The 26159-nt window shown below is 45.4% G+C and overlaps 1 protein-coding gene across 1 annotated transcript in view; it reads right to left on the bottom strand.

Annotated features, from left to right (window-relative positions):
- The window catches only part of DIS3L2 (DIS3 like 3'-5' exoribonuclease 2), a 341276-nt gene that overhangs the window by 198671 nt on the left and 116446 nt on the right, over window positions 1–26159 (bottom strand). The window contains exons 8-9 of the mRNA XM_036767849.1: window positions 25417–25664; window positions 3902–4075 (exon numbers count right to left, since the gene is read on the bottom strand). Of these exons, the coding sequence (XP_036623744.1) occupies window positions 3902–4075; window positions 25417–25664 (422 nt within the window). The remainder of the gene's footprint in view (window positions 1–3901; window positions 4076–25416; window positions 25665–26159) is intronic.

The following is a 26159-nucleotide window of genomic DNA, read 5'->3' as shown; positions in this document are numbered from 1 at the left end:
GAACCAGGATTTCAGCCCAGATTCACACCTGTAACTTACATGTGTCAAACTGGCAGCTCAATTAACTGGGGCGACAATGAGGGGAGGGGGAGAAAAGGGAAGGAAGCCTGGGCAGGCAGTAAAGAAAGCACTCTGCCAGGATCACCTCAGCCTTTTTCCAGCCATAATGCAAAGGATGAAGGCCTGCCTTGATCTCCCCAGTCCACAACCACCTTCCTCAGACATCACAAAGCTCTGGACTTTGTGCCACTCCAAGGACAATACACAATACTGTTGAGAAGCTCATCTGTAGTTATGCCTTATGTCTCAATATCACCATAATCTCTATGATAACACTAATCTTCCTAAATATTGCATGTGCCCTCCCCAGCCCCAGCCAGCAGCGCACAGTAGGCACTTCGCAAATGTAGTGTGGTGTGGATCTAAACTGACTGCAGAGCACTGTAATCTGGACCATCTTAAGGACAAAAGTAACCTTACTCAGGCTTTAAACTGATTTTAAAGAGATATCTATTAGGGGGAGAATGAAGTACCCTGGAATCTCCAGGGAACAGCGCTGATCAGCCCAGGATCTCAGGTACTCCCGACTCCACGTGCCATGGTAATAACCAGCAAATCTGATCCTGATATCCCTGGTGACATATAGCCCAGCCAAACCCTCCCTGACACAAAAGCCAAAACAGCCTCTGTGATTCAGTTGGGAAGGGCGACTCAAATGGCAGAAATAGGGGATGTGGAAGCACAGGAGTCAGAGAGGTAATCAGCACTTCTGGAAAGGCTTGTCCAAAATCTCTTTTCCCTTCTTGGGTATCCCCTGGACATTCTTGGACCCCTGCTCCCCATTCTATGGACTTCCTCCCTTGGTAACCTCCTCCCCTCACATGGGCTGAATCACTATCTCTAAGCAAGTGACTCATTTACCTCCTGCTCCAGGCCAACGTCACCTAGGGCACATTTCCCACTAGATGTACCACAGGCATCTCAAACCAGACATCTCCATAACTGACCTGGGGAGCTTTCCCCAATACCAATTCCTCTTCTAAACAAACTGTTCTCCTGAAGGGCACCGCTATTCTTTAGTGCCCAGGTTCTCAACTTCAGCTTCAACCTTGGCTCCTCACTCTTCCTCCCCATGTCCAGTCACTGGCCAAATCTTATCGATTCTATGCTCACAAAAACCCTTGCATCCATTCCATTCTCTCTCCTTACAATGCCCCCTGCCCCCACCCTGTTCACCTCACCCCAGACTACCACCGTCTCCCACCTGGTCTCCTGCCTCCAGTTGCTCCCTCCCCAGTGGATCTTGGTACAGCTGACAACACCAAGGTCTGTCCTTCCCCAGTGACTCTCTATTGTCTCTGGCATCAAATATAAACTCCTCTGTCTGATATTTCCAGCTCTTTACAACGTAGATCCAACCTACTTTTCCAGCTTTATTATAAATTATTTTCTGTCTTGCACTCTACAGTATAAACCAGCCTTTTTACTGTTTTCCCACAACATTCCATTTTCCAGCACTTAACACAGCATCTAAGACATAGTAGGTGTTTAATGAGTGCTAGCTGATTGACTGCCTGCCCTTTGCTGCTCCTTCCCAGAATCCACTCCTTCCTCTCCTCTGCCTCTTAGAAAAGCTTCTATCCAAAAAAATCCACCGGAGTTCTACATGAACCCTCTCCTGATTTGCACAGCTGCCAGTGACCTCCTCCTCCAATTATCCCGTATGTATATTTTATACGTACTTCTGTACGTACATCTGGTCTTCCCCAAGTAGAATATCAGCTCCTGGAAGGCAGAGACTCCCTCACTCTCAGAGCCTAGCATAGTGCCTAGCACAGAGGAGCACTTCACAAATGTTTGGTGACTGACTGATGCCTGAAATGGAGACTGTCCTAGGAATTTGGGGAGATATGGCTAGTGTACCTCAACAGCCCACCTCCTCAAATCACAGCAGGTAAGCAAATGACAGAAAGGCCTAACGGAGACCAAAACATTCAGCAGCACTTCTGTGGTAGCAAAGAACTTGAAACAAATGGATCCCCATTGATTGTAGAATGGCCACACAAACTGTAGCATGAGAAATTCAATAGAATTATTATTGTGGAATAAAAAATGATAAGTGAAGAATTCTGAGAAACATGGGAAGATCTGCATGATCTGATGCAGAAAGAAATGAGCAGAACCAAGAGAACTAGATAGACACAATAACTACAGTAATGTAACTAAATGCTAAAAGGAAACCAATAACCCAAAGAACAACCCAATCTAGCCTCCTCTAAAAGGACAGACAAAGACCTGCCAAGGATAGAATGCTGCATTCCATCACTACGTTGGGCTTTTCTTTTTTTTAATTAATTGTGTTTCTTTGTTACAAGGGGAGAGTTTATATAGAGGGAATAATATCCAGAAATAGCTTTGAAATTAAAATAAAAAGCATCAAGACAACTTATCAAAAAAGCAAAAAGAAAGAAGTGGAGAGTAGTGGCGATCTCTATTTTGAGTCATTCCCTTTTGCCTTCTAAGGAGGAGCCAACTCAGAGAAAGAGCCTGAAGGAGACAAGTCAGAAGCTGCGAGCTGCATGTCTGCCTTTGCCACCCAGGAGCGGCTCCTTCACCCATTATTTCTGCCTCTATTTTTTAAGCTGATTTAAAATAACGTAAAACTAGATAACTGTGCTGTTGTGCCCCACCTCCCAGTGATAAAGATCCCTCTTCTAGGCAACTGGCACAGAATTATGTCCATTGACTATGGTTCATCTCCCTCTCCACGCCCCACCGTGGCCACTGTGTTCATGCCCAGCTCCCCCAGTGGGGACAAGCAGCTTCTACCAAGGGGGGAGCCTTCAAACACAGGCCTGCCTGCATTCAAAGAGCTCAGTACAAGACAAGTGGGGCATCATGATTCATTAAACCATCTCCCAAGACAATCCATGTTGGTGGGAGCAGCTGTGAGCTGATCTTTGGACAGATTTCTCTTCCCTACTCTGCCATAGGGGCCAATAGGCAGGACACTTCCTAAGAGACAGAGAGGAAGAATGAGGAGAAGGAGAAGCTGGAGTTTTTCCCAAACGAGGTACGTAAGAGGCACTAGGAGTTCATGGCATAATGTGTTCCGTAAGGTAAAGAAGGGGAGTTTGTACATCCAGAAGTTCTTGGATACATTAAGACTTGAGCATAAAAACTGACAATGCCACTGGACTGTTTGAGAAGTTTCTTGGTTCTAACCATCCCCAAATGGGGCCTAAAATGAATGCCAGCACTGAAACCAAATTAGGAGGAGAAATATCAGAAAAGTAATTCCATCCCACAATGAAGAAACATCTTCAAAGAAGACATCATTATAAAAACACCACAAAAGTATTTTCCCGTCCATTCCAGACCTCACAGTGACGCTCAGAGAAGAGGCTCCAAGCATGAAACCTTGAATCCCTGCTCAGCCACGGAGAGGTCCCCCGAAAGGGGAGCTTCCAGCCCCAGCCCAGGGTAATAACTCCTTCCCTACGCTGGTCGTTTACAAAGCAATGCCACAGACATTATCTCCTTGGATCCGCCCAAGAAACCTGGCAGCCAAGCAAGGCAGATAGTATTGCCTCCCACCCAAATGGATTTGTTTTGTTTTTTTAATAGGTAAATGAAAGAAAACTCAGAGAATTATGATCTCACTTGAGCCTGAGTTCTAGGTCCCAGAATATAGCATCTCTTGCTGCGAAGCAATCCCCCTAATCGGAAATCAAAGAAACAGGATGGTCTATATATCTGTAATAGACATATTTGCTAAATTGAACTGAATTAGGGTGGGGTTAGGGAAGGAGCAGTGAGAACCAGGCACCTTCAGACTCTGGGGCTGGGGGCAGAGAGGAAACAGTCATTACAAAGAAAAAGAAAAATCCAGAGAGCTTACCTTAAATCTCTTCTCTTGGTGAACTCTGCAGGTGGGATAGCCCAAGGCAGGCACTGGGGGAGGCATTCCAGAACCTCTGGGGAGAAATCAGAGAAATCCACCCCGTACTCCATCAAGATGCCCTCTGTTTCGGGTTCGATCTCACCAGCCTGGCCCAGGCTCTTAGCCAGATGCCTATGGACAAGATACAAGGGAAACACAGGTCATCAGTAGCAAACGAGACCCACATGAGCTAGTCTCAGCCTCCTTTTCTAGAGGTGGAATAGAACACACCACTCCCCTAGAAATTCGACCGTTCTCAACAGAACAAGGTCACCAAAGGCCTGAACCTCACTCAAGTGATTCAAAGCCCACCCTAGCATGCAGGCTCCCAGAGCTAAGCAGGACAAGATAGAGAGCATCTCATCTGAGGAGCCTGAGACCTAGGAAGGGAAAGGGCGCAAGGTCACAGAGCGGAGAATTAAAAACCATGTCTCCTGCCTCTAAACCCGGTGCTCATTCCACTTCTTCATTCCCAGGCAAGAGTATTAACCTGGGGTCCGAGAACTTTGATTAAAAAAAAAAAACTTTTCTAATATATCTGGGTTCCTTTTGTATCCTATCAATTTTATCTTATGCATTTAAAAACACTCTTCCAAGAAGAGGACCATGGGCTTCACCCAACTGCCCAAGGGTCCATGACACAAACATCATCTAAGGACAATGTTACTAAGCCATAGTGTTTGAGATCTCTCAACCTGAAAAATGAGCCAAGATCCTTCAACTAAATGTAGGATAACCATAGCTGCTGAAGGCTCTGTGCAAAAACGTCTTTCTCTTACATGCTTCCAATGACCTTCCCTTTGGAAAGGTCCCTGTTCATCCAGTTGGCTCACCAATGGTAAGTGTGAGAGAGAGCAGACCCATGAGTTGGGCCTCTCGATGGGATCTGATGAGATAACATTCAATGCTGACTCCAACAATGGTTGCCATGTGGTCCAGCGGCCCCTCTAACATGACTCCGTGCACCCATTTCATTCACCGGATAGATTGGAGAGCTGTCACTGCCATTCCCCACTCAGGTCTGGGGACTCCTCTTCCCATCCTTTAAAACCCAACGTGAATGTCACCACGTCCAAGAAGGCAGCTTGACTCTCAAAACCCTCTAAGACCTGCCAGAGAACTTGACTTTGTTTATACATGATGTTAAATGTGGCCACCATCTGTGCTGAATTCTTCTCTCTCCCTACCAGCCACAAAATTTCTTCAGAGCAAGGGCTGCATTGTCTTCTATGAGCACCCTTCACAGCACTCATATCCTCACTCTGCTCATAACACGTGCTGAATAAATTACTGTTTTTGCCTGGGCTGATGTCTAGCCCCAACACCACACTTCACCTTCCCCCCACACCTTGTAAGTGGTGAGCTTGAAAAAAAAAATCTAAGTATGGGATTTTATGTTTTTTTCTATTAAACTTAATCTTATCAGATTCAGTCTCTCCTTGTACTTGTCTACATTGCTGGGAATCCAAATTCTGTTCTCCAGCATCTTGACCAAACCTTCCAGAATGCCCCCAAATACTGCTCAGAAGATGCTTTATCATCACTTTCCCTCTTTCTTTCATTGTTTCAGCCTCTTTTCCAGTCAGGTTCCTTGGAGGAAGCTGCTTTCCCTAGACCACCCACCTCTGCCCTCAAGCAAAATTAAAACCCAGCCATTTTTGCCAACCAGAGAAATCCAGCTTCCTTCGGCAAATTGGGAGAGATAGCCAAGGAGCTTGAATAAATGAAACCTTCACAGGGAAAACAAAGGAAACCCAAACCCAAATCTTTATACTCTTCTTCAGAGGACTGGAACCTGCAGGAGTAAAGACTTCTCCTATGATTTCTATTAATCTACCTAGCAGTCACATTGAGTCATCAAATTTACATCAAGTAACTGTCAAAAGAAATACTTTCCAATTCAGAAACCTCGGATCAGCACACTTTTTCTTGGTGAAGCTCTGTAAAGGCCTTGTCATTTTAACTCTGATCTTCATTAATCCAAGCTGGGAGTCTCTGCTCTGCTCTCGAGCTCCCAGGTTCAGAGGGATTCCCACTCTGCTCTTCACAATGAGTCCTTTACATTCTTCTTGGATAACTGACAACCCCAGCTACTTTTCATGTTTTATCACCCCTTTCCAAGCCAGTGTTGGGGGGGGGTGTTGTCTTTTGCTGCCTACACAGATGAGGTTTGCTTCTAGCAGAACTTCCTACAGAATCTCTCTCTAGAACCAGGGCAAAGTACATAAAGGATTTCCAAGTCCATCGAGCAGCTTATTCTTCACTGTTGCATGCTGGGACAAAGAAAATTCTGTACACCCTTCTTAACCATAGTCCACACAAGATTTCTGTGGTTCCTTTATGGTATCCCTCTCACAAATGGTCAGGCCTTTAGCAATAGGGTTGGGGCTCCCAGGTTTTGTTCCTAGCACTGATTTACTAGGAAGGTCCCATGCCTTGTAAACAGCACCTAATGTTCTAGTTTCCCTGTTCATAGGTCAATGGCTCGAGCAATCAATCAGTCAGTTATCTATAAAGAATCTACTATGGGCCAAGCAGAGGGAATACAATGGCAAAAGTGAAGCAGCGCCTCCCCTCAAGGAGCTTACATTCCATCAGGAGAAACCACATGTGCGCAGATCACTATACACTGAAAATACAACAAAGCACAAAGATGTGAGGCCTTTGTCTTCTCTGGGAACTGCCTCCATGAAGATGACAACTGACCTGTAACTTAGTACATAGACTTAGAAGGGAGATAATACTGCTGCAAATTCTCTCTGAAGGCTGCAGAGGGACTGGGGAGAGCAGGGCTTGAAATCTCTGATAAAGACGAGGAATTCTGATACAATAACGTGGTATGTGTATGAAAAACTGAAATAGAAAGTTCAAAGGCTCCAGAAAAGAGCTTTCTTCAGCCCGTGGACTAAACAAATGATTCAGCAGCTCCACCTCCATGACTTGGTAAGGTTACTGAGAACCAGCCCAGCAGGAAAGCGCCTTAGCACAGGGAGCACCCAGGATTCCCACTCCAGAGTATCTATCCCCTTGGCATCCCCTAGAGAAGGTACAGACCTCCCCGAGGTTTAGGCCATCCCCCGAAGCAGGCGCCGTAATGTCAGACTGGGAGCAATTCCTATCTCCTCACCCTCCAAACCCTGATCATTACATTGCATGGAGCAAGAATCGGACACTGGTAACCTCTTCACTATTCTCTTTCTTGTTTCTGTACTAATAGTATTCACATACTAAACCAAAATCATAAAAAACCAAGGAAAACCATATAAATGTCCTCACTTAAACCCACTGCAGGAACACGAAGATCCCAGCCTGGCTCCCAGCCTCCTTCTGTGGTGCTGAGGTTGTTCAAGGCTTCAGGGCAGTGGCAGCAGCTGGGAGGCTTGACCATCCATCCCCAGACCTATCAAGGGGGCCAAGTGAAGGGACACAGCCCTAAGGGAAGTACAGACACACCAAGAGGTCATTTTGGGAGGCCAGGGTTCCAACTACATCTACCTGGTTTCTCAGGAGTCATGCCCTCAGCCACAACCCCCTCCCCCCCCCTTCCAGATTCAGCTCCAAAAGGAAGTCCCTCCTTCCCTGAACTACACTAGGAATGTCTGCCCTTGGCTCAAGGTTTCCTTCTGGCTGAGCCTACTCAGAAATGTCTACAGCTGATTTGGTGCGGTCTAGTTCAACATTCTACCCAACCATGACTGCCATCCTGAGTCCCCAAAGGTGCCTCTGACCCTCATCTCTCTTTCCTTCCTCTCTTGAAGCCTAGACATCAAATGAGGAGTAGTCTTTTCCTGGGCCCAGGAAAGGAGGACTCAAATAACCAAAGGAAGGGTCAGGAAGCCAAAGGGGGCTCATCAGCCTCCACAGTGCAGCACTGTGGGGAGAGCACCACACTTGGGACTCAGGAGAGTTCAGCTTTGGAATCTCAGCTTGGACACTAATGCTATAACTTACAGTCACCAAAACTCCAAGAACTTCCTTTTGGTTTGTGAAGCGGGGATTATAACATTCACATTACCTAGCTCACAGGATTGTTGGGAGGAATTGCTTTGTAAACCTGTTTTATGGGAACATGATTTATGATCATTAGCTCCCAAACTTCCTAAGATAGCTAGACAAGGTAACATTTCCTTGGGCAGACTCTGCCATGATTCCCCCTAACATCTGAGAATAGACTGTTCTGACCTGACCCCAGAACACCCACAGCAGCAGATCTGGCTCAGGCACTCTAGGTCAACTGAGATGGGACTTTTCTTCTCTCATCTCTCACAACATGCAGATGACCTAGCCTCCTACTTCCCTGAGAAGACACATCTCACCTGCTCTGAGTTCATTTAAACACCACCACCCCCTTTCCTTTTCCATTTTTCAGAACTTCTCTCACAGCATCCTCTTCCCTCTGGTCACAGAGTAAGAGAGATGTTCCTACTAATGAGTTAGGAGCCTCCTTGACCCTTGTTCCCATTCCCTGAAGAGAAAGCTATAGTAGAGGTGGCCAGAGAGGAGGGAGAGAAGTAAACCATGGCCATTCCTGAAATAACGTTCTGGGAGAGGCAGTCACAGGCCAGGAGTGTGGGATGCTGAGGCAGAAATTCCTCCAGGGCTGGATCTTTGGTGAGGGTGCCAGGCAGCTGAAGGAAGAGGTAGATGGCAGGAAAACAGCCTGCTGTTGATCAGAAGTGATCCTTCCTCCCTCCAACGGGATCCTCTTCTCCTGTGACTTCAGAAACATCAGACTCTCCTGATCTCTCCCTTCACAAAGCTCTATGGCTGGCTTCTCTCCTTCCAATCTCTATAATGTGAGTATTCCTTAAGGGTCATCTTCTCTTTCTCTCTTCACTCTCTCCCTTGGCAATCTCATCCATTCCCCTGATTTCAAAGACCCTCCCTATGATGATAATTCCCTCTATAAATATTTCAGGTACCAGTCCCTCTTCTGAGGTCCACCCAGAATCCTCAACTGCCTTCACAGCTTCATCTCTATATTTCATCAGCACTTCAAGCTCAACCAAGTGTTTAAAATGAAGTTCTTTCTCTTTCCCCTTCAATTTGCTTTTCCTTCTAACCTCATAACTCAATTTGCTCTTCCTTCTAACCTCATAAGTCTGGTGCCTTAAGTCCCATTGGTGGAGGTGATCTTGGATACTTTCTTCTACCTCACCTCACCTACCTCACCTCTCCCACACTGGCCACCAAACTCTACCAAGTCCTCACAATGCCTCCATTTGGCTCATGCTCTCTGCTTCCACTGCCACCACTTTAAAACAGGCCCTCCTTACCATGACCATAGACTATGGCAATAACCTTCTAAGTCTTCCCATCCTCACTTTCTCCCCCATTCAATCCATACATTATGTTGCTGCCAAAAACAACCTTTCTTGTGCCACAAAATTAGTCATGTCTTTTAAGGAGTTCTTTTCTCAGCCTCTTTTACCAAGTTATTCATTCTCTTTTCATAATTTTCTCGCATTACTCATTTCTTTTCTCAGATTTTGCTCTACCACTCTTGATTTTTAAAATCTTTTTTCTTTTTTTAAAAAATCTCTTTCTTTAGCTCTTCCAAGAATCCATATTTTATTCTGAGGCTTTGCTTATAGATATTTTCACACTGTTCATATCTTGAGCTTCCCTGTCACCATAGCAGCTTTTTATGGTCAGGTTTTTTGTTATTTGCTCATTTTTACAGACTATTTCTTGACTCTGATCTTTATGTTAGAAATAAGCTCTGCTTATGGGGGGGCAGGGAACTGAGCTCTGTTTGGGGGGGGGGGCAGAAAAGTACACAGAGACTAGCCCAAAAGTCAGGCTTTCTTGCACTGCTATTTTCAGAACTAGTTCTGGGAGTCTGTCAAGTTTTCAGTACTTCATATGATCAAGAGAGAGATGTAGTCACTGCTCTTCTGGTCTACATTCTGGTATTAACCAGGAAAGTCCTGTGCTCCCTTGTGTCCTTAAATGCTCCTCTCCATGCCAGCACCACAACCTGAAACTAGGTAATGAACAATGAAGTTGTCAAACAGTAACCTGGTCCTGTGCCCAGTGCCAGTACAGGGGTCCCTAGTTTATTGTTTGTCCTTCGTTTTTCAAAGAGGACAAATGATGTCATAAGGTGATATCTCTACACATGTGAATCAGATTTAAGTGAGGCAGGGCTACACAAAGTTGTTAGCCTCATTCTCTCTTCCAAAGTCATCAAAGTCCAGTGGCAAGACAAAAATCAAGATGACTGTTGATGCCCTGGGATGCAATGGATGACCTTGGTGTCTTCAATGTCTAACCAAGCTCTAGGCACTCCACAGCACCTTCTTCAGCCACCTTCATGGTCCTTGGAACAAACTGTTGTCGCCTGCCCATTCCACTAGGAGAAGCCTTCATATGGGTGGGGTAGATGTCCCCATAATTCACTGACATGTTTATGGTCTGCTGGGTTACCTTCAACCTGGTTTAGCCTGTCTGCAGACACAGTTTTACCAGAGTGTGGCTGCTGTGCATGCTATAGTTGTTGGAGCCACAGGTGAGAGCTGAGTACCAGGTGCCCACCAAAGATGGATGAGCAGTTTTGAAAAGGGCTCACACCAGAGGTGCTAGTCCTTCTAGCACACAGCAGGCACTTAATAAATGCACGATTCCTTCTTTCCAAGGGGAAAAACTTTCTTTTGAGAATATAACCATTAGTACCAGCACAGGGTAGCAAAGAAGACCATTCACTCAACTACAAGAGGACTTAAACCTGGTTTTAATAATTTACTAAGATATAAAATAGAAGGATGTGGTTATTTTAACCTTTATATTGGGGGCTTCACATGCCAGGAAAGACCTGGGTTATTTACAGACAGAGCCAGCTTGGACTGACTTGTAACACCAAGTTGTTAAATTTTCAGTCTGATCATTTATTTACACCTGAGAATCAACAAACACTACAAATCCAAGGTGAGGTGATTTGTTGATTGACTACTCTAGATTTTGAAAAGTGATAGGGAAAATTAATTAAAGACTAAGCTTTAATTCCAAAGAGGTGGTTGTTAAACATTTACCAGTAAGCCACTATTTACAGGTCAAAGAAAACAAACAGAACTCACCGCAGAGCACATGAAAAATATAGACAGCTCACCAACCTTCCCTAGAGACCTACAGAGCCTCATGTACTAGGCAGGGTTTTCTCTATCCTTGCAAATTCAAGCAGCCTCTCCTAGATGCCCTGAGGGTGTCCCCTTCTCCCTACCAGATCCTATCCGCTTCCCATTTCTAGGGGGTAAGAGCTCTCCAAATGGCAGCTGCCTCTGCTGTCACTGCCGGCCCCATCCCAATGTCACAGACCTCTCTAAGCAGGATGAAAGGGGGGGGGGGGGGGGGCACCGCTACATCTCATCCAAGGTGTAGATCTGACTCAGTTCCTGCCACAGTACTCTGCGTTAGTCTGTGAGCACATGACCCACCAAAATAGTATGTCATACATTTAGGACAGGACTGTCCAACCTTAGGTTTTTATTGAAACAATAGACAATATGTTTTGATTTGCCATTTTAGTGAGAGCTCTGTGGTAGCTTAGCTTCATTTACTAAAGCATTTATGTAAATTTCTTTGCTTGTAGGCTGGCTGCATAAATGACACTGAGGGCCTCTTGAGGCCAGTAGGCCACATTTGACAGCCCTGTTTTAGGATAAAAAACATTAGAGATTTTTTTAAAAATCCTACAAATTAAGAGAAATCTGAAAACAGTCCAAAGATGCCCCATTTTTGTTCATTCTACCCAGTCCAAAATCTAAGCTATCTGAAGAGTTTATTTCTCCCCTTTATAATACAGATTATAATGAAAATCAGGGTTATTCTGGTCTAAGCTGACAAAGACAACTAAAAGTCTCCACAAGAGCCTCCAAGATGAAAGCACTAACCGCTGGAACATTAGGCCACAGAGGCATTTTTTATCACACAAAACGTATCAAATACTCCCTTCGGGGTACATGTTACAGTCAAACAGAAGGCTGTGTGGTTATCTTTGGGTTCTTCACCCATAGCCATATTGTTTTTAAATGGGTCTCTGGGATAACTGACTAGAGTTGGGGCAGAGTAGAAACAGCTGCTCTGACTCCTAAGTCTTTATCACAGAGGGCAGGGTTCAGGGCACTCAGCAGCCATCTAACTTCCCTATCATGAACGTGAGACCCAGAAAGGTCACCGAGGTCGTCAGAAGCAGACCTGGGATCCAACCTCGCTTAATTCCTTGAGCCGATATTCTTTCCAGATACCACTCTGCTTGTCAAATCAATCAAAAAGTCAATAAGCATTGATTAAGCACTTACTATGTGCCAAGAACTATACTAAGCCCTGGGGACACCAAAAAATCCAACAGTCCCGGGCCTCAAGAAGCTGACATTCAAACAGAGGTCAGAGAACTATATGTCTTTTTAGAGGTGGTCACAATCCCAAAATACCAACACGCCGGTCCTGCCAAATGAATTCAACTCAAGCCTTCTCACAGCCAAAGGGAAACGAAGTTTATCATGGATTGGCCATATTGGGTTGTCTTAAGAAATCTCACCCTTTGTGACACTAGTTTTCACAAGCCGGCCAGATTCTATCGGAGATAGATGGAATCTGAGCACCTTCATGGAGGCAAGATGGAACTTATATACACAAAGATTGTGGCAGGGATCTAGGGTGGTCCTGGGGTGATGGGAGGAGGGGTTTAGGGAAGGTCTTGAGGAGCAGTCTAAGGAGGAGTTTGATGGGACTGGGATGAGGTCAGACTCCAGGAACCAAGAGAATGGGATTAATAGTGGGAAGTAGCAGAAGGTTACCTGGAGATAACGGAAAACGTAGGGCTAGGCTAGTTTAAGGGTAACATATTTGGGCATAGACCCTTTGACAGGATCAAGGGTGGAAACTAGCCAGACAATGGAGGGCTAGACTAAGAATAGCCTAGCCTAGGGGCAGCTAGATGGCAGTGAGTAGAACATAGACTCTGGAGTCAGGAGGACCTGAGTTCAAATCCTGCCTCAGACACTTGACACACTTACTAGCTGTGTGACCTTGGGCAAGTCACTTAACCCTAATTGCCCTGCCTTCCCCCTCCAAAAATAAAAAATTAAAAAAAAAAAAAGAATAACCTAGCCTAGAGATTTGGGCCTAGCAATAATGGAAGGCTAATGGTCTCAGGCAAATGCCTCATCTAGTGGGAAGATACAAGGGGAGTTCAAGGGGGCTCTCACAGTCTATAAAACTCATCAGAAACAGCAGAGGAAATGAAGGAAATGATGGGTGTATGAAAAATGAGAGTAGATAGATGGCAGCCTTGTGGGAGGGGGTGGCACTGGTAGCTGTGGGGCACAAGAATAAACTCCCTGAGGAGGTGCAGCCAGGGATTCAAAGACTCAGAAGTAAAGGAGAACAGCCAGGCCTGGCAGATCAACTAGTGCAGAGGCAAGAGAGGGGGCAGAGAGAGGAAATGGGCCAGTGAGGCCAGAGCAGAGAATGCACTGAGGGAAGTAACTGGTTAAAAGACTAGAAAAATAGGACAAAGACAAGCTGAGAAGAAGGAGGGTGCCTCGGCTCGGCTGGGGCCCCCTGCTCCTCTCCCTTGGAGCTACTTCACCTGGACTCTCATCAGCTCCCCTTGGCTTTAATGACCATCACTAGGCTGGCGATTCTCCAGTCTGCCCTTCCTGCCCCCACTTCTCTGCTGACCTCCAATCTCCCATTGCCAGCTGCCTTTCAGACACCTAGAACCGGATGTCCAAAGACGTCCAAAACAAGAGTTATGTTCTCCCAAAACTCTGCCCTCATGTTACCTTCCCTTTTACTATTGAGGGTACCCCCATCCTCCTAGTCCCTCAGGCTCACAACCTATCGGTCACCCAGGACTCCTCACTCTCTCTCACTGCACCCCACTCCCATGTCCAATCCAATGCCAAGGCCTGTAATTTCACTTCTACAGCTTCTCTCAAATCTGACTCCATCTCTCCTCTGACAATGCCCCACCCAGGTGCAGGCCCTCATAACCTCACAGCTGGATTATTGGGGGGGGGGGGTGTCCTGGCTGTCTCAAGTCTCTGCTCACTCCAGTCCATCCTCCACTCAGCTACTAAAGTGATTTCCTAAAGCATAGGCCTAACCATGTCAGCCCCCACTCTCACCCAAACTCCAGTGGCTCCCTATGGCTTCCAAGATTAAATACAAAATGCTCTGTGGGCATTCAAAGCCCTTCATAACTTAGCCCCCTTCTACCTTTCCAGTATTCTTACACCCTACTCCCTGATACATACTCTTCAATCCAGTGACCCCAGCCTCCTGGCTGTTCCACTAACAAGACCCTGCATCTCTCTGCCTGCCCCTCCCTCAGGCCTGGAACATTCTCCCTCCTCCACACCAACTACTGACCTGACCTCTCTGGCTGCTTTTAAGTCCCAACCAAAATCCTACTTTCTACAAGAAACCTTCCCCAACCCCTCTTAATTCTAGCAGGTGCTAAATAAATGTTGACTGAATGTTTTACACCCCTACATGAACTCTGTAATCCAGCTATACTGGCTAAGCTTGTTGGACCATCTGCTAGCTCTGTTCCTTCACAATGACTGACCCTTAGACTCCGATCCATTCACATCTCCTCTTAGTTTCTCTGGCTCCCTTTAGACTCAGCTCAAATCCCACCTCCTGCATGAGGCTTTCCTGGGCCTCCACAGTTGCTAGTGCCTTCCCCTCTGATAGTAGCTTCCATCTGTCACATACATATTACGTAAGTCCCTAGTCCCCCAAGTCTGGAATACTCTCTCGCCTCCAAGCTGTCAACCAATAACCATATGGAAAAATACTCTAAATCCCTAACCCACATTAAAATGATTCTGAAATGCCATTTCATACCCATCAAATTGGCGAAGTTGACAAAAGAGGAAAATTACAAATGCTGGATGGGATGTGGGAAAACAAACATACTAACACACTGTTGGGAGAGGGGTGAGCTGGTCCAGCCACTCTGGAAAGCGATTTGAAACGATGCCTCAAAAGTGATCAAATAGTACATATCTTCTGACCTAGCACAACTGCTATTAGGTCTAACTCCAAAGAAATCAAAGAAAGAGCACAAGGACTCTGGTATTTGCAAAAATATTTGTAGCAACTCCTTTTGCGGTGGCAAAGAACTGGAAACTGAGAGGATGTCCAGTCATTAAGGAATGTCTGAACAAGCTATGGCACGTGAATGTGATGGAATGTTATTGTGCTATAAGAAACGATGAAGGGGATGGTTTCAAAAAACCTGGGAAGACTCATATGAACATATGCAAATTGAAGTGAGCGGAAGAAGTAAGAGAAAGATTTATACAGTAACAGCAAAATTGTGAACAGCTTTGAAACACTTAGAACTCTGATCAACACGATGAGCCATCACTACTCAAAAGGACCGACTGACTCATGAAGAAGTATGTTATCCACCTCCAGTTAAGAGAACTGATTAAATTAAGGGTATGAAATTAATAAAAGGACAAAGTTAATTAAGAGTACAGATTAAAGCTTTTTTTGGCATTACTAATGCAAGAATTTGTTTTACTTGACTACACGCATTTGTAACAGATTTTGTTTTTCTTACTATCTTAATGGGGAGGAGTTTGGAGGGAGAGACTTTGGAACTGAAAATAAAACCGAATTAAAAAATAAAAACTGAAAATTAACAGAGGTATTTTACTCAAATTAATTTATATATTCAATGCAATCTCAATTAAAATGCCAAAAAATTTTTTTACTGAGTTAGAAAAAAAATAACAAAATTCATTTGGAAAAACAAAAAGTCAAGAATATCAAAGGAAATAATGAAAAAAAGGTGTAAAGGAAGGACTTCAGCAGTACCAGATCTTAAACTATATTAGAAGGCAGTCATCATCCAAACTGTCTGGTACTGGCTAAGAAACAGCAAGGCAGAGCAGTGGGATAGCCTCAAATCAACATAATAACCTTGTATTTAACAAATATAAAGACCTACAATTTTTGGATAAGAATTCATTATTTTGTAAAAATTGCTGAGAAAAATGGAAAACAGTGTAGCAGAAAGTGGGCATGGACAGCGTTTACCAAGGGAAAGGCAAAATGGATACATGACCTAGATGTAAGAGATTCTAGAAGAAAGCTAGAATATGGATCACATTACTTATCAGACTTACTGATAGGTGAAAATATTAGGAATAAATAAGAGACAGAGAGCAAAACTAGGTGTAAAATGAATAATTTCAATTATATTGAAAGGTTTTTGTACAAATAAAGCAAATATAGCTAAGATTAGAAGGAAAGCAGAAAATTGGGGAGGGGGAGTTCTACAGATAGTTTATCAGATGAGGGTCTCATATCTAAAATATATAAAGAACTTTGTCAGATGTATAAGAATATGAGTCATTCCCCAATTGATAAATGGTCAAAGGATATGAACAGGCAGTTTCCAATGAAGAAATCAAAACCATTTATAGTCATATTAAAAAAAAATGCCCTCATAGTTGATTAGAGAAATACAGATTAAAACACATCATTTTACACCTACCAGACTGGCTAAAATGATGGAAGAAGAAAGTGACAAATGTTGGAGAAGATGTGGAAAAACTGGGGCACTAATGCATTGCTGGTGGAATTGTGAACTGATCCAACCATTCTGGAGCACAATCTGGAATTATGCCCAAAGAGTGACTAAAATATACCTATACCCTCTGACCCAGCAATACCACTACTTGGTCTATTTCCAAAGATGATTAGGGAAAAAAAGAAAAGAAAAAAAATGGAGGAAACAACATGTAAATGACTAGTTACATACAAGAGAGATATGGAGTAGATAGAAAGGGAAAGGTAGTACCAACTGGTTGGGCTGAGACCTGCAGAGAGCGGACTTGGAGCTAAGTCCTAAAGGAAACCAGGGAAAACTGAAGATGAGGGGCCTAAGAATTTAGATGGAGGGTAGTGTGCAAATAAGTTAGTGTAGATGGACTATCAAATGTTTGTAGAGAAGTCAAGTGGTTAGTCTTGGAAGGGTAGAAAGCCAGGTTGTGAAGGCTTTTAAATGCCAAAAAGAAAACTTTTTATTTGATTCAAGAGGAAATGGGAGGCTGCTGTACCTCACTAAGGAGTGGTCCGGCATAGTCAGAGCTACTTTTAAAAAATCTCATTGGCAGCTAAATGAAGGATGGACTGGGATGAGGAGGAAGGAAACAGGGAAATCATCAGGAGGCTGTTTCGGGAGGCCTGAACTAAATTCATGATTGGATGAATGGAGAGAAAGGGAAGCATACGAGAGCTATTGTGAAGAAGAAATGACCCAATCTGGCATCCAGAAAGCAAATGAGAGATGAGACAAGGTGGGTGAGCTGGTAGGTGGTGAGACCCTTAACAGTGAGAAGGAAGACTGAGAGAGGGCTGGGCTTTGGGGGGTGGGGGGGCCAGAATGGGAGCAATGAGTTTTGTTTGACAGCCCCCATGGACACATCCTGTATGAAATATCTAATAGGCTATCAGTGATGTAGGCCTGGTATCCAGGAGGTGAAAGGTCTTTATTTTCTTCAGTGAACCATAAGTCAAGGTCCCCAGTTGACAGGGAAGGGGATAATCGCAATGGGTGGTGGAGGGCCGAGAAGGCTTCAAGTGCCTGCTGTGGAAAGTGAGCCTGTTCCACTATTTGGGCTAGCAAATCCATTATGGAGGAACAGGATGTTTGCTTTGCTGCCACAGTGAGTTCCCATCTGAGATCAGTTAAGTTTGTAGTGGACTCAATCAGCATGATTTCATGATCTCCACCAGATCCATCTAGCAGCATGTGAATAGATGGTGAAAATCAACCTGGGATCGGGGTTAAGAGGAGGAGCAATCATTCTAACAGGGAGGAGAGTGGAGAATTGAGCTCAATGGCCAAGAGGTTAAGATAAAGAAGACAAGAGAATGCAGCAGTTGGGGAGGGATGGCCTAGGAAAAACTAGGAGGAGAGGAGAATATAGGTCAGAACAGGGACAAAGAACAGGGACAGGGTCATCAGGTATAAAGAACGGTAGAATAATAAAAGACTGATCTGATAAAGAAATTTCCGAGTTCATGAACAGAGCAGTGTTGCCAGTAGTGAGGTGAAGGCTATGACCATTTCTATGTGAGAACAGAGTACACTGAAAAACTGGGGAGTCAGGGTATTGGAATGGGCAGGAATATGTATGTGGGAGTTTCCTAGGATTAGGATAGGAGATGGAGAGGAAAGAAAAACTGTAAGAGGCAATGTCGTTCAGTCAGGCAGGCAAGTGTTCCCTGGGCTTCAGAGTACGGGGTGACTTTGGTACCACCAGGGGCCAGGGTGCTAAGCAGACAGGGCAAGGCAGAAGCAGTAGCTAATCTGCCATTCACAACAGGGAACCTGGGGCTTTAGGGCCAGAGGAAGGAAGAAAGAGCAGAAAGGGATCTGCCTTGGTCTGCTAGGGGCTCACGATCTGGCGAGCTTTCCTCTCAGATTCGATTCTGAGTCAAAGGAATCTGGCTAGGTTTGCTGAAACTACAACATGGCTCATAAGGACAAAAGGATATTTTGGTTATGGTTTCCAGCTTTGATCGAGAAGTCAAAGCTCCTATTAACAGTAATTAACTTTATTTTACAAGGTTCCAGAGAACATTTTCTGTTTAAATAAATGTGCTCCAGACTTTCACTGGAGATAGATCTGATGTCCGCCAAGGCAGAGGGGAGAGAAATCTAGCAGGTCAGCATGGGAGCAGTGACTGCATATGGAACTAGAGAGTCCTATGGGACTGGGGCTTGGCCCCCAGGCTCTGCACAAGCCATCAGAATAGCACTACAACCCATCAACAAGCTCCTTCACAGGCTTGTATCTGCCACATTGAAAAAATGCTTCTTGCAGCCCAGTTAGGTTTCGCTTTAAACCTACTGGGCTTCTTCTAAACAAAGCTTTCCTTTGCATGGGCTAAAGGTCAATATCACCAGTTTCCATACTGTCCCCAGGCCTTTCTGCTTCGGAGCAGAGAGAAGCACGGAATGTTAACAGAGCATCGTCTCTCAGAGGGGAAGTAGAAGAAAAAATGGACCAAATGTCTGAGGAATGAGAAAGCATCTTTCAAGGCTCCCATATGCTTTCCTTTGGGTGCTCTGTGGCTGATCATCCAAAAGAACTTGCAGACTAAGACCTGAACCCTCAGACTTAGAATCCATGAAACAGATGGAAATCTCCCATCTGGATCACGGCACTTGCTTCATCATCAGCAACAGCCTAGAACACCAATGCCTTGTACTCTGGAGATGTTTGCTCTACACAATCTGCATGCCCGGTGCTAATGGGGAGAGGGGCAAGGACAAAGCAGTCACTCCTCTGAGCCCCAACAGCCCATCCCTGAAGATCTGTTAACTTTCTGTACCGTAAGGGCTGCCGTTTACTGGGCTGGCTTAATGGCCCTTTCCCTGCGATGCACTTCATCCAGGCAGGTCTCCAAGGAACTCAAGACGGGGAGAAAAGGGCACATTGTTCCTTCCAGAAACAGCCTGGAAAAGTTAGGCCACTATGATCCAATTACCCAGATGATAACCTCTCATTCTACAATGAGCAGCAAGCCCACACATCCCCAGTAGTATTTAACTGAATAAAATAGAAACAAAAAACTTACGACAAAGAAAGTTTTCCTCCTCATAAGATTATCAAGTATTTTAATATTTCTACAAATACAAATATTCTCCAAATATCTCCCTGATTTGTTACCTGACCATGGGAATGGCTGTTGGTCTCACTTGGAAAAGGCCTTCCCAGTCCACTCACTCAGGCCCACTTCTTTATAGCTGATAAGGGATGACAAGCTAACTTTTCAGGCCTATTCCATAAGTTACAGATGTCTGTGACACAGTAGAGGGGACAGCCAAGTGAAAAAAGAAGAGGAAGCCCCCAGGGGGCTATATATCAACCTCCCACCTTAACCCATCCCAAAGAGTAAAGTCACCAGGGCCAGGCTCTATCTTGAGAAGAAAAAGAAGAAAGAATGGTGCTTAGATTTGCATTTTTTTTGTTTGTTGGTTTGTTTGTTTTGGAAAAATAAAGGGTCCGGCCTTCCTTCCTCCTCTCTCAGACTCTTCTTGGAAAGAATTTGTTTCCCCTAGAAGAGATACTTGTGGCAAGATTATTAGAGCTACTGCTCATCATCAGCATTCAATACACCAGAATATGCACAGAAGACAACAGAAGAGAAGACCCTGGGAAACCCAGACAAAGCAAGGACAACTTTAAAAATAACATGCTAAGTTTGATGTAAGCTTGGAGGGAGAAGCAAGCTAGACAAGCCTTCTGGTGCAATCCTCTTTGGGCTGCTTTGTACGTGGAGACGCACATTTTAACTAAATGTCTGCTGAGTTCAAACTGTTGAAAATAAGTACTGTCCTATTCATGGAAAACAGAATAGCCACCACACCAAATGAAATAGTCGTATATTGTCCTTGCAAGCAAAAATAGGTCTAGATCAGGGTTTCTTGGCCTTTGTTCTGTTGTGGCCCTTGGGCAGACTGGTGAAGCCTATGGATCCCTTCTCAGAAGGTTTTTATTACAATGGAAATCAATTCTATTGAAAGACAATGACCAAAGTAATTTTGAAAAACAAGTTCAGATGAAGAACTCGGGGTTAGATGAAGCATGACATAATTAAGCATTACTGTCAAATGACGTGGCATGGCATTAGCGCCAAGCTGGCAAAGGTGGCTCACAGAGTCAGTCAGCCTCAGGCCCCTCTGCGCTCCAAGGTATCCTTCACTCAGCTTTCCAAATGATCCTCCTGAAGTACAAGTCCCTCCATGTGGCCCTCTACTTCATTCACTTCCAAAGGCTCCACCTCAGCTCCAGGATCAAATGCCACTCAGAGCCCTTCCTAATCTGCCACCTCCCTGACAGCCCCCCAGAAAGCTCTTTCTATCTTCCTTGGCCTTCCTTCCCCATATTCTGTCTGGACTGAACCAAGGGTCTCTGCTGCAGCTCTAAAAGTCTGTGCCTGTTACTGTACTATGTTAGAAGCGGGAACTAGAAACAAGGACTGTGCCAGCAGAGGTGAAGACGAGAGTCCGATACAGAAATGACAGTGCCCACCCCGCGATCCGCCTTGTTCAGGGAGAGCTTGGTCTCCAACAGGTTCAAGCTCTCATTGGCCACCAGGGGGCAGTGAGAAGTCATTCTCCAGGAGCCCCCTCCCCAGGCCCGACACTTTTCCAATTGATCCAACTGCTGAATTCACATTTAGTCGGTGACACTGTCATCCCACTATGCCCACAATGGAGAACAAAACGGTGAAACCCAGCGGCAATGAAAAGCCTCCTCCCCTCAGGGACCTCCTTCTTCTCCCCAAGGTTTACACGGCCCGCCAAAGATAAATAGGACACGCTCTCTACCCACTCAAGCTGATGCACTGAAATAGACAGTATGCTTAGTAGAAGGAAGCTCCCTTGGGCGGAACGAGGGAGAGGCCCGCCTGAGTGCCTGGCATGGGCCAGGAGGATGGCGACTTTGCATTCACTGGTCATGGGGAATCTAAGCCAGAAGACAAGCTCCAGCTTTGGTCTCCCCTTGATTCAGAGCAAGGCCATGGTCACAGACATGAGAAAAGAAGGCCTTCTCCCCCTGCAGATGAGAACACATGCTACAGGCAACATTCAAGCAAGAACATGTCCTAGCATGGCACAAGGGCTGAGGTAGTGACTCCAACATGGAAAATGGGGAGACTGCTCATCTCAGGGCAAACTAAACTAGCCAGGGGCATGATTCTCCTTCTTTCTTACGCTGGGTCAACTGACTGTCCATCACAACCACTACTCTTAACTGCCATTATCTCTACCGGAGAAAGCACTGGGGTATACACGAGGAAAGTGCTTCAAAACACGTGCACCTCGTCTTACTGTCTCATGGACACATGAAATACAGCTGACCACAGCCATACACCTAAGTGCCACAGAGAGATGAAAAGGTGCAAAATAGGCATAAAAATATTCACAGGAGCTCTTTTTGTAGGACTAAAGAACGGACACTAACTGCCCATCAGCTGCCAGTTCTGGCGCCTGAAGGTAACGGAATACTGCCGTGACGTAAGAAAGGATGGGACATGGTTTCAGAGAAACATGGGAAGACTTGTCTGAACTTATGCAAAAGGAAGGCAGCAGAACCAGGAGCATAGTAACAAGACTGAAATAATTCAGAAGAAATACTTGTGAAGAACTCTGATCAAAGCAATGCCCAAACATAAACCCAGAGCACCCGCTCTCAAACATATTCCCCCATCTCTTGCCAAGAGACACTGGACTCAAGGCTCAGAGGGAGACCTTTTCTTTTTTTAAACATGGACAATGCAATGCTTTTTTTCTTCACTACATATACTTGTTACAAGGGTTTTGTTTTCTTTCTTTTGCAATAAAAAAAGGATTAGATTTCAATGGAGGGGGATAGGAGGGAAAGAAGATGGTTTTCATCCATTAGAAAAATTAAAATTTAGAACTATGTGCATTTATGCCAAGTTTCTTCCACCATATCACACACACACAGGCGCACACATACACCCAGACGCTGCAGACAGGAGTGCACACTTAGTCTGGCTCTGCTTATGCATGGATGCATGAGGCAACCAGAGTACCATAAAGGTAGCATGTGAATATTTCAGGAGACAGGACATTAAGGAAGGAACAGGAATATAGAGTAGAGAGCACAGGTGATGGTGCAGAAAGCCAGCATCACCCAAGAGAACTTACTGGCAGGACAAGCATGCCTAAACACGCATGTACACATGTGCTCTAGCCATGTTCCTTCTTCTTTCTGCCACTACTTCCACCATCAAAAACTAGCAAAGCAAAATGAGGAAGGCCCCACGGTCAGGACCCCCAAACACCCCCAGGACACAGCACGACGGGGGGGGGGGGGGGGGGGGGGGGGGGGGGGGGTGGCCACTGGAGGGAGTAACAGGCCCCAAGGGATCCCCCAGGGCTGGGCAGCTGATCTTGGAAGAAAAAAAGCTGCCCTGGAAATTCATCACAAAAGTCACTGGACTCTCACAACTCCCTTCAGGCAGTATGATTTTCATGAATGCTTGGAAGGAAGTTTCTTTCTCAAGAGAGATTTTTAAACTTCCCTACCCAGAGAAACAGAATTTTATTAGAAAAAGGCAAACTTCCATTCCCTTGCACTTAGAATTTTCCTTTCTCAGTAGATAAGGATAAAAAGCAAAGCCCACGTTCTTTTTCCATCACCCTCTCCCCCACCCCCATTATCTACTTCAAACTCCAATCCAAGAAGGTTTCCCACCCAAGAACTCAGGGAGCCTTTCAAGCTTTCCCATCCAGGCACCCTGGGAAGGCTTCCTGACCACACCCTGGCCCTGCAGACCCTTTGGAAACAGCTACATCAGGGATGCACAATGGGACCTGTCAAAAAGAGCAGATAAGAGAGAAGCCTGCACCTCCCCTGCCTCCAGAGCTGCCCCCAGCCCAGCTCAACACATTTCCTTTCTCTTTGCCACGCCCAGTGCTCCAGGGACGTCTGGAGAAATCAGAAGGCCAGTAGCAGGCAAGAAAGGGACTGCCCTGAGCAAGCCCATTTAGAGGGAAGGTGGGCCTGAGCAGCTGGACTTGGCCTTGGGACACTTGGAGGGCAGCAAAGGTGCCCATGCATCCTGCCCAGCTCCCAAGAGCTGGACCCCCCAGTGGTGACCTGCAGCTGGCTCTGGGAGAACTCAGCAAAGTCCCTGAGGTCAGCCAAGAGGCCTATTCTACCCATCCAGACACCCAGCCAACCCACGCACACACGCTAACTGACAAGGGCTCAGAGGGAGCTCCAGTTCCATACCCGGCCCTCACAACCAGGGCGCAAATGGTGACTGCAAAGGTGAAAGCAGAGGCTGCTGAATTTAGGAGAGTTGGCCTGCTGAGCCAAGGTCAAAAATCCCTGACACTGGGGTGAGCAGAGGCCCTCACCCCACACTTAAGAATTGGGTCACCACAGCCAAGTCCCTCAGCTTCTCTGGAACAGCTCAGAGCAGTTAGCACGTCTGCAGCACCTACTATGTGCCAGGAACTGTGCTCAGCGCTTGACAAGGATAATCTCACTTGATCCTCACAACAACCCTGACAGGCAGGTGCAATTATTGTGTCCAATTTGACTGAGAGAACAGACCAAGACAGCAGACAGTGACTGGGCCAGGGTCTCCCAGCTACTGCGGCTCGGAGGCTGGCTTGATGAGAGCTCAGCGTTCCATCCGCCGCTTCAATGTGCCATGCAAAAATGGCTCCTATGTACAATAGCACATTTTCTTCCTCTCTCTTCATAAGGCAATTAAAAGTAATGTAGAAATATTTCACTGGCCCTGCAACTGCAAGCAAGGGAAACTAAGTCACCAGCTCCCATGTAAGATAAAGGTATTTATTTGCTATGATATTTTTTCCTTTTGTGAAATACTCACAAAACCATTGACTTCAACAATTAGTAACAACTTATATTTTTGTCCTTCTGCCTTTTAAACTTGATATAACTGACAGATGTTTAAACCAAAGCCACTGGAGCCTCACTAAGGTTACTGTGATCTATTATTTAGCCATCTTGCTGTGAGCCACATTCTCCCACTCACTGGTTGGGAAAGTGAAGGCCTGCAAGGCCTTCAGCCTGCCCTGCTGCCTCGTCCTGAGAGTGTCTGGGCCATTCCACCATCTGAATTCATTTTTATAGGACTTGATGTCTTCTCCAATGGAGTGAAAGCTCAGCAAAAGCAAGGCCTGGGCCATCTTTTTCTATTATGTACCCAGTGCTCAGCACAGGGCTTGGCACACAGCATGTGTTTAATAAATGCTTTTCCATTCATTCATCCATCCATTTCTCAAAATGGTAGCCCAAGAATTCAAACAAATGCAAGCCCTCGAATGCACCTCTCCATACCTCAGCTTGCTCATCTGTGAATGAAGAGGCTGGCCGAAATCGCCTCCATGCCCCCTCCCAAGTCTGACCTGTTATAAATCTACAAAAGGATGCCACACTTCGGCCAAAACTTTGAAGATTCATTCTTTTAAAAAAAAAAAGCAAGATATTCCAAATACCACCACGCTTTAATTCAAGGCAAAGTAATATCCCCTTGGGAATGCCCCGATGTTCACCATGCCTCGGACCACCTGGTAACACACCAAGGGCTTCGTCTAAGTGCAGGGTAAAGCAGTTTATTTTAATATACATCTATCTAGAAATGCGAACTATGAACTGACTGAGTGTCGAGGCCAGAATGGGTTTCCCTTCCTTGCAAAAGAAGATCATTTGCATCCTTTGTAGGGTCCAGAGCAAAATGACACCACAACAGGTACATTCAGGTAGATAACAGGAACAACAGTGTCTCCCTCTACCCACTTAAAATATAAGTTGTACTTAGAATCCAAATAAGCCAAGTCCTCTGGCTATACAATAAACAAATGAAGCCCCTCCCCTCCACGGGGTGGGTCCCCAGGTCCCCTAAGCACATACATGACCACCTACCCCACTGCAAAGTGGCTGTGCTCCTCCCAGGCCACAATCCTGCAGACAAAGAGTGTTCGGGCATAGTCATTGGGCCGCGTCACAAAGTCCACAGGGCAGTCAGTGAGGGGCACATAAACTCTAGGGACTCGGTGATCAGAGGGTGAAAACAAGGCACATTTCCTGAACAGCTCACTGTTCTTATCAGCCAGGAGCTTGATGAATCCAGTGGCTGCCCGAGAATGCTTCTTCTCCAGGATATAAACCACCTGAAATGATAAAAAAAAAAAAAAAAAACTAGAATTAACTTTGCATCACACCAAGAGAAGTCAGGGGGAGGCAGAAAATAGTCTCTAGGACCAGTCCCTGAGTCAGGCAATTTTTCTTCTCCGATGAGCCCACAGACTAGTATTTAGAAGTTCTATGTGCCTGTGGAATCCCCATTTAAGCACACACAAAAAATCTGCATTACATGGAAGTATCTTCATAGGTTTCAGGAGAAAGGAACCCAGCACATTACGATGAGATACGTGCTCAGTTACAGCCCCCCATCAATGGTCCCCTCTCAGATTTTCAGGCTTCCTTATAGTCACTGCCAGCATTTTGACTTGTTTTCCTTAATAAGGGCATCTTTTTTTTTTTTAAACCACAACATGCTTTCTGTTGCATAAGATAGAGGCTAAAACCACATTCCCTGAACAAGCACTGATCTAGGTGCTGGGGACACACAGGAACAGAGCCAGGCCCTGCCCTCAAGGAGCTTC

The sequence above is a fragment of the Trichosurus vulpecula genome, chromosome 7 (assembly GCF_011100635.1).
Source record: "Trichosurus vulpecula isolate mTriVul1 chromosome 7, mTriVul1.pri, whole genome shotgun sequence".
Taxonomy (NCBI): Eukaryota; Metazoa; Chordata; class Mammalia; order Diprotodontia; family Phalangeridae; genus Trichosurus; species Trichosurus vulpecula.
The sequence above is the reverse complement of the archived record's forward strand: the minus strand, read 5'-3'. Positions and strand labels throughout refer to the sequence as shown.